At 38.2% G+C, this 10,075-nt stretch overlaps 2 protein-coding genes across 5 annotated transcripts; one reads left to right on the top strand and one right to left on the bottom strand.

Annotated features, from left to right (window-relative positions):
• Positions 1-5,486: 5,486 nt before the first annotated feature.
• LOC108838480 (uncharacterized) lies at positions 5,487-8,158 on the bottom strand. 3 transcript variants are annotated; one of them, XR_008940185.1, is made up of 7 exons: positions 7,614-8,158; positions 7,395-7,512; positions 7,248-7,300; positions 7,112-7,159; positions 6,471-7,039; positions 6,067-6,222; positions 5,487-5,982 (listed from the first exon to the last, which is right to left on the bottom strand). XR_008940185.1 is itself a non-coding variant. In XM_056996981.1 (3 exons), exons 2-3 carry the CDS (start codon positions 6,212-6,214, stop codon positions 5,729-5,731), a joined length of 402 nt encoding a protein of 133 aa, XP_056852961.1. In that variant the 5' UTR covers positions 6,215-6,222; positions 6,306-6,463; the 3' UTR covers positions 5,487-5,728. The 3 variants fall into 3 exon arrangements, 1 of the variants encoding a protein (XP_056852961.1); XR_008940186.1 differs by having other exon boundaries at positions 7,395-7,487; XM_056996981.1 differs by lacking the exons at positions 6,471-7,039; positions 7,112-7,159; positions 7,248-7,300; positions 7,395-7,512; positions 7,614-8,158 and adding an exon at positions 6,306-6,463.
• A 132-nt stretch (positions 8,159-8,290) lies between these two features.
• On the top strand, positions 8,291-9,557 carry LOC108831710 (uncharacterized). Of its 2 annotated transcripts, none has more exons than XM_056996980.1 (3): positions 8,291-8,520; positions 8,743-9,021; positions 9,105-9,557. In XM_056996980.1, the coding sequence occupies exons 1-3, from the start codon at positions 8,496-8,498 to the stop codon at positions 9,362-9,364; spliced, it is 564 nt and encodes a 187-aa protein (XP_056852960.1). In that variant the 5' UTR covers positions 8,291-8,495; the 3' UTR covers positions 9,365-9,557. The 2 variants fall into 2 exon arrangements, with proteins under 2 accessions (XP_056852960.1, XP_056852959.1); XM_056996979.1 differs by having other exon boundaries at positions 8,302-8,520; positions 9,099-9,557.
• Positions 9,558-10,075: the final 518 nt, after the last annotated feature.

The following is a 10,075-nucleotide window of genomic DNA, read 5'->3' as shown; positions in this document are numbered from 1 at the left end:
TGTTTCTTGTGTCTGGTATTTTTCATAAAAAATGCTTAATATATATGATTATATATCATGAAATCGTGTAGTAGTTTGAAACTCTTTTTAACAATTTTGAAAATTTATATTTTATAAATATCTTAGTCTAAGAAGAAATTCCTATTTACTTGTAGTTATAGACATCAACTAAACATTTTCTTGTTAATGGCTGTTTTGGCATTGAGCCTCTCCAAGCCGATTCATTTTTTAGTTCTTACCGGTTTGAAATGTTAGAATTCTAAACTTTTTTGTTTGTAGGTTCTTAACCGAGGTTTAACTTACCAGTCTTTGTTTTTGAACCTTCCATGGCTGACAAAAAAATTAATCACTCGTTTAAGTTTTGTTCATAAATGTTTCAAACCTTATACAAACCAAAATATTAAAACAGTGGTTTGAGATCATTAAGATGAATCACATGAAATTACAGTTATATCAAAACATATTAGCTTATATGTTTAAAACATATAGCTCCGATTATGATCTCTTTGATTATGATGATTGTCATCTGGTTGTCTTGACAAATTTTTATGTTGCACTATGTTTAAATCTGAGTTCTAATATAAGTTGTATCAAGGATTAGGACACCAATTCTGTAAACATCAGCTTTTTTGAGAGATTTTGCTAGCATCAGCGACTGCAGGGGCACGGTAGCTATCAACACGGTTAGGTGCAGATGTGGAGCCAATGATAGGCGCTAGACCGTAATCAGAAACCTTAGCTTCATAAGAGTTAGACAGGAGTATGTTTGAGGACTTGATGTTCCCATGAGACGTTTTCAATGTAGATAACTAATCGCAATGTTGGATTTGTGCTACCATTCTACGTGGCTTACAGAGATAGCAGCTCCATCGTATTAAATGCTCCCTCCTCTGTTTTTAAGCTCTGTTTGTTTAAAGGAATGAGTTTTTAACTTTTCATGGTGTACAACAACTTTTGTAGGTACTTAAAAGTATGTGGAGTCAGCTCATCCCAGCATGGAGCATATTTTCTTGGGTTTGTTCGGTCGTTTGCTTCTTGCTGCTCGATTTCAAGGGTGTGACCATGATAGATTCGTGAACTCCGATCTCTCTGAAACACTGCCTAAATCTCCACTTATGTTTCACCTGTAACCTTACAACACTTGGAATCATTTTCTTGTGCCATAGCCGCAATTTTTCCAACTCCAACTTGTGAACACGATCACTTGCAGTCCATGCTCTCAACCAGAGGCATGAGATGAGGAATAACCAGAATCAGGTGTGGATCAGTCTGTGACAACAACTCCGGTGACCATACTTCCAGGGTCTCAGATTTCTTGAATCTCCAACAATGCCACACTTGATTAGCAATTACGGTAGACTCATGTACAATATCTGGGGCATGTTCGGGTAATTCTACAAATCTCCTTGCATACCAGCAACCTCTGCGTTGTATATTCCTTGCTAGTTAAGGTCATTTCCGTATGCAAAGGCATCACCCGAGGTACTGGAGATATTGGCACAGGTAACCACAGTGGACAGCTAGCAGGATTGTTGTCGTGCACAAGCGGATGCTTGACCAGTGGAAACTGTTCTGAAATCTTCAGCAACTTCTCAGACTTGGATCTCCACTTGTGCCATATGTGGGATTTCATGGCACCCAAAAGAAATCGCTTCATACCCTTTGAATCATATCTTCTGTGGCCTGGAAATGACCTCGTCACCACTGCCATAAGCTTTAGTGACCTTATGTTCGAGTTGATGTATTTGAACTGCACAACTCCTGATCTGTATTTGAACTGCCAAGCCTTACATAACTTCCTCTTCTTGTGCTTAATTGTTACTCTTCTATCTTCATAAGTAACTTGTTGGTGAGCACGGTAAGACTCAACATCACTACTTCCTTCCACAAGAAATAGATTGTCCTGTCTCAGCATTTTTTGTTTGTGGCATGATAAACCATTCATCCATCAGTGCAGGCTTCGGAAATTCACTCCAATTCTGAGACACCTCTTCAATGTTGTCAACAGATTTCTCCTTAATGACTTGTGTAGTTAGTGAAGGCAACTCCTGCACCTTTTCTGCTTCAGTCTCATGAATAGATTCAAATGTCAGCAGTTGAGTCATCTTTCAACTCCACCTCTACAGAAAAACGTTCTGTCTCTTGATCATCCGCAAGACAAGAGTCTTTTATTGCCTTCTCCATATCATCAGTGTCTGATATCTCACTTTCCGCAACAGTCTGTGTTCCTTGCCAAATATGGCTCATGAACAAAGGCATTGGTAGCTCCTGAATCTGTGTCAACCAAAGAACAACTCGGAACAGAAGCAAAACGAGCTAACAATCTGCATTTGAAGTCACTCTAATCCTTGAATTTCGTTCTGCGCCTCACCTCACCCAATAGAACCATCGACGAGCAGCTCCTTCCAAGTACAGAAAAATGAGGTCTAGTTTTGCATCATCTTCATAATGGCTAAAGAACCCATCAGCTTTCACAATCCAACTTTCTGGATTAGCTCCATCAAACATAGGCAAGCCCTCAAACACAGCATTATCACTACTTTCAACATTCAACACACCAGCTCGATAACCTAACTGAGAATCCTTCCGGTTTTGTTCCAGATTCTGAAGCGATAACTGAGGATGAAGTGTCGTAGATGTTGGAGCTTCCTTCTTTCGCAAGTCACCATCTATCACTCGTGAGGCCAATTTCTCCTTCCCTGATATCATGCTCTGAGTATCGTTCATGGCAGATCTCCTCGATGCAAGGAATTTTTGGAGTCCACCAGTCAAATACTCCATCAATACAGCACTGTCACTTTCGAACGACGATCAGGGCTCCAGATTGTTAACCGCCGGAACATCCAGTGATTTCACTCTCGCCTTCGCACCGAACTCAAGATTCCAACTTCTGTGAAACGCTGTTGTATCACGTCGACTGGATCCGTAACCTCCGTAATCTCCGTAACTTTTGCGAAGCTCCTTCATCAAATCCATCGCCAATTCCATGGATTTTCTCTACTCGCGATTGTGATTTCATCATTATCGCGTTTGAATCCGATCTCAGTTTCGCCGCACCAATTGCTTGGCGTTAGGGTTCTTTTTTTTTTGTCACTTTGGCGTTAGGGTTCAAACCCTCAACGTCGCCGGTGGCGTTCCGTTTCGGTTGTAGTAACCGGTTGGTTTAGGACTGGGTTAAACCGGTTTTGGTCTGTTCCTTGTAATCTTCTTTCTCGTTAAAAGGAAATTTCCTTTTTTATATATATAAAAAAAAGGCCGTTATAACATCGTACCAAAAAAATTAAACCCAAACGTCTGTAAAAATGGAAATTTATATCCTCCTTTTTCCTTTTTTCTGGAAACATTACAAACAAAAAAGGAAATCAACAAAAACCTCAAACTCATTATATAGTAATCTACTATACTGATACTGACACTATCTCTCAACTCTTTTTTTTGTCACTACACTATGTCTCACTTCTTCTCTCAGAACCATAAGAAACATCTTCAGATATTTCAAAACAGTTACTCCTATCCCTTATTTGAGAAAAAACATGCAAACCCTAATGGAGTCATTGTCTTGGTTGATATTGAAAATGTTCACAAGCCATTGAAAGAGAGAGAAAATACCTTGTATCCTGCTGATTTCAAAAAGAGCTTGGATGAAGAACTCAAACGAGATAATCCGAGATCTTATATTTCAGACATCATTGCTTTTGGAAGAAAGGATATCTTAACTCAAGCTGATGTCTACAATTTTGATCAGCAGGATATCATCTTCCACGATGTTCCTTGGAGACCAAGCTATTGTCCTAGCCACCTCCAAGGTACGTTTTATTTCATTTTTTACTTCTTGATTTTTTTTTTTGTCTGAAAAATCTTATTAACAAAATCTCTCTTTTTTGTTTGTTTGTTTTAGATTTACATACATCGCAGAGAACCAGTGATCGGTCAGATTTGTTACTGATACAAACAATGATCTTGTTCGGGATTGACATTAGGCAAATAAATCCAAAGATATCAGGTACTATACTTCTTATTACTGGGGATAAGGACTTTGCAACTCCTATGATGGACATGAGGCACCGAGGGTTTAAAATCCTCCTAGGCATAAGACATCCTAACACCATCGAACTTAGAAGGAGTGCTGATATCTCATGGGACATTCTTGATATGGCTCAAGGACCCTTACAGCCCCCCTTACGTGGCAATGCTTTTCAAAATTGTAAGCTCTCTCTCTCTCTCTCTCTCTCTCTCTCTCTCTAATGTATTCACAAGTTTTGAATTTCATCTAATCAATTGTTGATCTAATCAATTCATGGTCTTATTTTCTAGTCCCAATGAAGCATCCCAAAGCCCGTCTCACTACTGGTGCGTCACGAAAGCGATTAACAGCTGTGTTTTGGGATATGGACAAAGCACCTGTTTCATATAGTACTACTACAAAAGAACTGTGGGACAAGGTTTCTGTTGCTCTGTGTACACTTGGGTCTTGTCTTTATCCCAGTAAGATCATTGGATATGGCAGTAAAGGATCGCTTAAACTCTTAGACGAAGCTCCGGGCGCAAAACTATGGGAACAAGATACAGTGCTGAGGCTTGTCCGCAAAAGAGAGCTGAGTTGTACATATTGTGGCGATGTCTTTCAGGCGGGAGATGCAGGTAACGACTTAATTTATTTTGTTGTTTTTATTTTTTTATTTATTTTTTAATTATTGATCTAACCATAAAATCTTTTTCTTTTGTTTTTTGTTTTAATACCTTCCAGGGCCAAAGGAGGATAAACCTGAACTTCTACTCCATCAAGCAATGGCATTTCATTGTTTGGATGTACAAGCAAATGCCATTATCATGGTGATAACCTCAGATCCGGATTTCACTTTCACAATGGCCTCACTGAAAAAAAGAAACTTCACAGTGATATTAGCCCGACCCAAAGGCGAAGAAGATTCTAGTGAGAAGCTTGAAGAATATGAGGAATATGCACATCACGTATTGGATTGGTAGAGCTAGAAAAGGGAAAATATTAGCTTATTAACTAGAATTTTAGAATTAATTTTCTAGATATTTTTGTTGTCGCTTGTTGCTTATGAGTTAATCTCTCTCATGGAGGTTTTCTTTCACGCTTTCGTGTATCATGTTTGCGTCTTCCACTTCTTCTTTTGGATCCTCTTGCTCTGAGGTCTCCCCTTATGGAAAGATTCTTTCTTCTCTTCTGCACTTCTTCTATGACCAACCACCATTCTCCTCAGAGAACTCAACCACATTCGGAAGCAAATCATAGTGTTTTTTTTTCGCTCTCACTGAGCTCACCTCTATCTATTCCTTCTGTATCCTTCGTGGCCCTCCAGTAACTGGATCCTGTTTCACCCTGAGCAAATCGTTCTCATGAAAAAGGCTCTGAAACTCGGTTTCTTTATCCAACATATCTTCTCGTTTATTCTCATTAACCAACGCTTGTAGCTAAAAACAGAATATTTCCCATTCAAAGACAAACCAAAATAAAACAGTCTAAACAAAACAACACTGGTTAAATAGAATAATTAAGAAACAAGAACTAAGAGACGTGTCTCTCTCTCCCACAGATACAAGAACAAAACAGAAATCAAATATAACATATCAAGGATATAGCCCCAAATGTATTTGAAACACATAACCAAAGCCTCTTGACAGCGAGAATAAAGGACTTAAAAAACAAAGATTATTATAAGCCCCTCATCTGCATCCATAGTTTATAGTTTCTTCCCCTTCAAGTAAGAGAGTTTTTCTGAATCTCCATTAGCCTTGTGCTAAGATATTCCAGGCTAGCATCTTCAACCGATTCATCAGAATTTAATAAGAGAAAACTGTAACCTCTCACTTTCAAAGCGAGACAAGCAGTGAGGGTTTCCTCTGAGAGATTATCAGAGATTAACATCAAAGTTGATACTGATGGTTCTGGATTCTTCCGTGCCCATATAAGAATGTGATGTACAATAGTATTAGCTATTGTATCTTTATCTCCTGAAAAAAAAAAAAGAGATCATAAATAAACAAGTTATAAAAAGAGAAAATAGTGTGAAGAGGGTAGTTAAAATTAGATTGTACCTCTGGTTAGGAAGGTCGGCAACCCATCCATCAATTCAGGCGAAGGTTGGGTATCAGTATAAGCCAAGAAGGCATTAACCGCACCCTGAAATCTTTTGTCCCAGTTTGGGCATTCCTCGACGTTCCATAAGACGCATATTTCACGCATGTCAAGCACTGCAAGGTTTCACAAAACCCAAGGCATAAGCAATACGAATCATCATGGCTAGTACAATTTATTAGATCGTACAATTGTTTACCCAAAACCAACCCAACAGATACAAAAAGTTTGGACAAGATCAAGATGTACTATAGTTTTAAATCATTGAAATCCTCGACAAATCCCAACCCTATAAACATATATATATAACAGAATCAAATTGCAATAAACAATTTGGAGGAAGAGAAAGTGAGAGAAGTCTTACGGGATAGGGGCTGCACCGTTTGGTCGAGAGAGAAGAAGACCTCGAGAAAAAAAAAAAGTTTGATCGTGACTGATTAATTATTAAGATGCACTAAATCCTTTTACGGCTTTTAAATAGGATGTCTTTCCTTTTTGTTTTAATGTTTCCAAAAAAAAAAAAAATGGAATTGAATTTGTTATGGAAACAAAAGTAAACGTTACTCACAGCCAATATCTATTCAAGAAATTGCAATTTTAACCCAAAACATTTTTGAAAACAATCAATTAAGACCCCATACAGAACTCAGTCAGATACAGGATTTGGGGAGCTTGACGATGAATGTGAAACCTCCTCGATGATTCTGGTGACATCGGCCATGGTAGGACGACTATCGGGGTACTGAGCCGTACAAGTTATACCACTCTTCAAGAGACTGGATCATGTTCTCATTGCCTTCAGATTGGTACGCTCTGGATCAAACACTTAAGATGGTGATTGTTGATCAGTGATGGATTGGACCCATCTCGTTCATGTTCTCATTGCCTTCTGATTGGTACCTTGTGAGCTCTTGCTTGGAATCAGCTAGAGAGCTATCGAAGAAACGAGTCAGTTTCAGGGTCATACTGATAATGGAAAACTCAAGGTGGAGTTTAAAGAGTTACCTGTGAGTATGGATGCGAGACAAAGGGTTTCAGCTAAAGGTGGAGCAGCTGAAACACAAGAACAATTCACTCAAAGGTGTTATGCAGTCGGATGAAGATAAGACTTTAAAAGGAAATTTTAAAGTTGGAGGGTAACCTGAGAGAACGTCTTAAACAGAAGAAAAAAAATGGCTGAAGGGAGACGAGTATCTAAGTCAGAGAAGGAAACCGAATAAGATCACCAGATAAGTTTAACATCACAAGCATCAACTTAAACAGGTAAAAGTGAAGTGAATAACTTTACCAAGAAGTTGAATGAAAAGGGGTTCGTGGGTGTGTTGGAGTCGTCGAAAACAAGTATCTCAAGATCTCAAGCAGCAAAGGTACGCCTAAGAATCTGAAGAAGTTGGGCGTAAGTCACTCTCGAGACAAGACAGAGGAAGAGGTTTTAGGGGCAGACAGCTTGTAGCAATAAGGTAAGAAACCTTAGAGAAAAGATCAGATCAGAAGAAAACAAACTTACCGGAAATTGAAGAAGTTCCAGCAGATTGATCAAGTTGATTCATCACCACCGTTCAAGAGAATTATATTATCTCATCATTAGGAAAGAAGAAGTCGCGATCTTCTTTTGTGAAGACGGTTCAAGAGATGAAAATCGACCGGAGGATGCGCATCGGTGGTCGAATTTCACAGGTGATGAGTTACAGGAAGATGAATCAGTCCTGAGTTCGATTATGGTGAAGAAGTCAAAGTAACAAACCTCTGCGATCAAACCCTGCTACATTCGAAGTGAGAACAATCACGTGCGCCGTTGGGAGAAGCTGGTGTTTAGGAACCATCGAAGAGTAATGATGTTGGTCGGTTTTCAAGGATGAAGCAAATCAGAGCTTCTGAAAACAAAAGCAGTATTCAACAAAGAATCTGAAACTAAGGACCAGGAGCAGCGTACGAGCTACATGAGATTTTGGTAGAGAAGACATAGAAGACATGGATCAATCCTTGGTTGAAGAACGGAGAAGCAATCGGTCCGTTGATTTCTTGTCTCGACAAAAGCAACGAGGAAGACGACAAAAGGAAGGAGAATGGTAGTGTGGTGGAGATTGTAGAATAATAGGCCCAATTCCCAGTTCTGGCCCATTACTAAAGTCCCAACAAGAAGTACATTGAGACTTCCTTTTCTTACCATATGTTATTATCAATTGGGAAAAGGAAAATAGGAAAATAAAGCTTAATGACGGTGGTGACGATGAGTATAAATACAGAGGTGATCAAGGTGCTTTAATCATCCGGAAAAGAAACTAACAACTTGAGAGAGAGATACGAGAGATTAAGCAAATAAGTGTTTGGTTTCTTTGAGTTTACGAGAGTTTGATAGGTGACAATCGACGCCAAGAATCTGGTGGCCATGAACCAGATCAATGCTGCTTTGGGTACGTATATCTTCTTCTATATCAGGCTTGTCTAGTTCACATAACATCAAACACGTTGGAATTCATAAGATGGTGATCCGGTTTTTCTATAACTATAACTATATTGATGTTGTCACTTTGATTTTAGAAGTCAGCCTTTACCTTTACTTTTTCTTATGGTTTAATTATGTTTGTTGTCTTACTTTTTCTTATTGTTTAATTATGTTTGTTGTCATGCTACAGATGCCAAGAAGTTGCTCGGTCCTAGATTCAACGACAGATCTGACTGGCCTTCAGATTTTGAAGCAAAACCCGCAACACGTGTCTTCTGGGATGTCAATGAGTTTCCTGTACCTCTTGATATGCCTCCTAAGAATGTGTATGAGAAGATCAAAACCTGTCTTGTTGCAAATGATTGTTACACCGATGACTTGACAATCTGGGCTTATGTTAAAAAGCAACACTTATCTGATCATTTGGTGCGAGAATATAAGGAAAATGGAATCACCTTCCTTGACGAAGGTAAATTTTCTTTTAACACTTTCTCTCTCTCTTTTCTTACTTATTAAATTGACAGCTTCCATTGTTGATATATATAGTTTCAGATGATCATAGGAGGTCTAACTGGATGGTGATGGACATTCTTTTATGGACAGTGGACAAACCTTATATCAATCCAAAGGAAATAACGGTGATAGTACTCTCACTCCGTATCTCAAAACTTACCGAGTTAGTCCAACCATTAGACAGTTTATATATCAGAGGTTACAATGTTCTCCTAGCCGCTCCTCACTATCTCCCTCCTAGGTTTGAACTTGCTACCTCTAAAAGCTCAGAATGGCTTGCAAAAGCTCTGGAAAGTTGAAAAAAAAAATCACTATCTACCGAGCCCGACGCCCACCGTATTCTGATGATTCTGATTCCCACAAGAAAGTTTAATCTTATCATCTCCTGTTGTTTTTTTTTTCTGCCAAAAAATACAATGCCTTATTTGTAACAATAAAATAAAGCTTTTAATGAGCGTTGTCCCTGGTCTGTTGTCAGGATATCGTTTACTCTGTTTCTTGTGTCTGGTATTTTTCATAAAAAATGCTTAATATATATGATTATATATCATGAAATCGTGTAGTAGTTTGAAACTCTTTTTAACAATTTTGAAAATTTATATTTTATAAATATCTTAGTCTAAGAAGAAATTCCTATTTACTTGTAGTTATAGACATCAACTAAACATTTTCTTGTTAATGGCTGTTTTGGCATTGAGCCTCTCCAAGCCGATTCATTTTTTAGTTCTTACCGGTTTGAAATGTTAGAATTCTAAACTTTTTTGTTTGTAGGTTCTTAACCGAGGTTTAACTTACCAGTCTTTGTTTTTGAACCTTCCATGGCTGACAAAAAAATTAATCACTCGTTTAAGTTTTGTTCATAAATGTTTCAAACCTTATACAAACCAAAATATTAAAACAGTGGTTTGAGATCATTAAGATGAATCACATGAAATTACAGTTATATCAAAACATATTAGCTTATATGTTTAAAACATATAGCTCCGATTATGATCTCTTTGATTATGATG

Source organism: Raphanus sativus, unplaced genomic scaffold (assembly GCF_000801105.2).
Source record: "Raphanus sativus cultivar WK10039 unplaced genomic scaffold, ASM80110v3 Scaffold0455, whole genome shotgun sequence".
Taxonomy (NCBI): Eukaryota; Viridiplantae; Streptophyta; class Magnoliopsida; order Brassicales; family Brassicaceae; genus Raphanus; species Raphanus sativus.
This window is presented reverse-complemented; position numbering and strand designations above follow the sequence as displayed.

Bases quoted from the DNA above. Each gene is read 5' to 3' on its own strand.
- LOC108838480 (XM_056996981.1), bottom strand. From the start codon at position 6,214: ATGCGTGAAATATGCGTCTTATGGAACGTCGAGGAATGCCCAAACTGG. The intron at 5,983-6,066 runs GTACAATCTAAT...TTTTTTTTTCAG, and splicing joins GCCGACCTTCCTAACCAGAG to GAGATAAAGATACAATAGCT.
- LOC108831710 (XM_056996979.1), top strand. From the start codon at position 8,496: ATGAACCAGATCAATGCTGCTTTGG. The intron at 8,521-8,742 runs GTACGTATATCT...GTCATGCTACAG, and splicing joins CCAGATCAATGCTGCTTTGG to ATGCCAAGAAGTTGCTCGGT. The intron at 9,022-9,098 runs GTAAATTTTCTT...TGATATATATAG, and splicing joins AATCACCTTCCTTGACGAAG to TTTCAGATGATCATAGGAGG.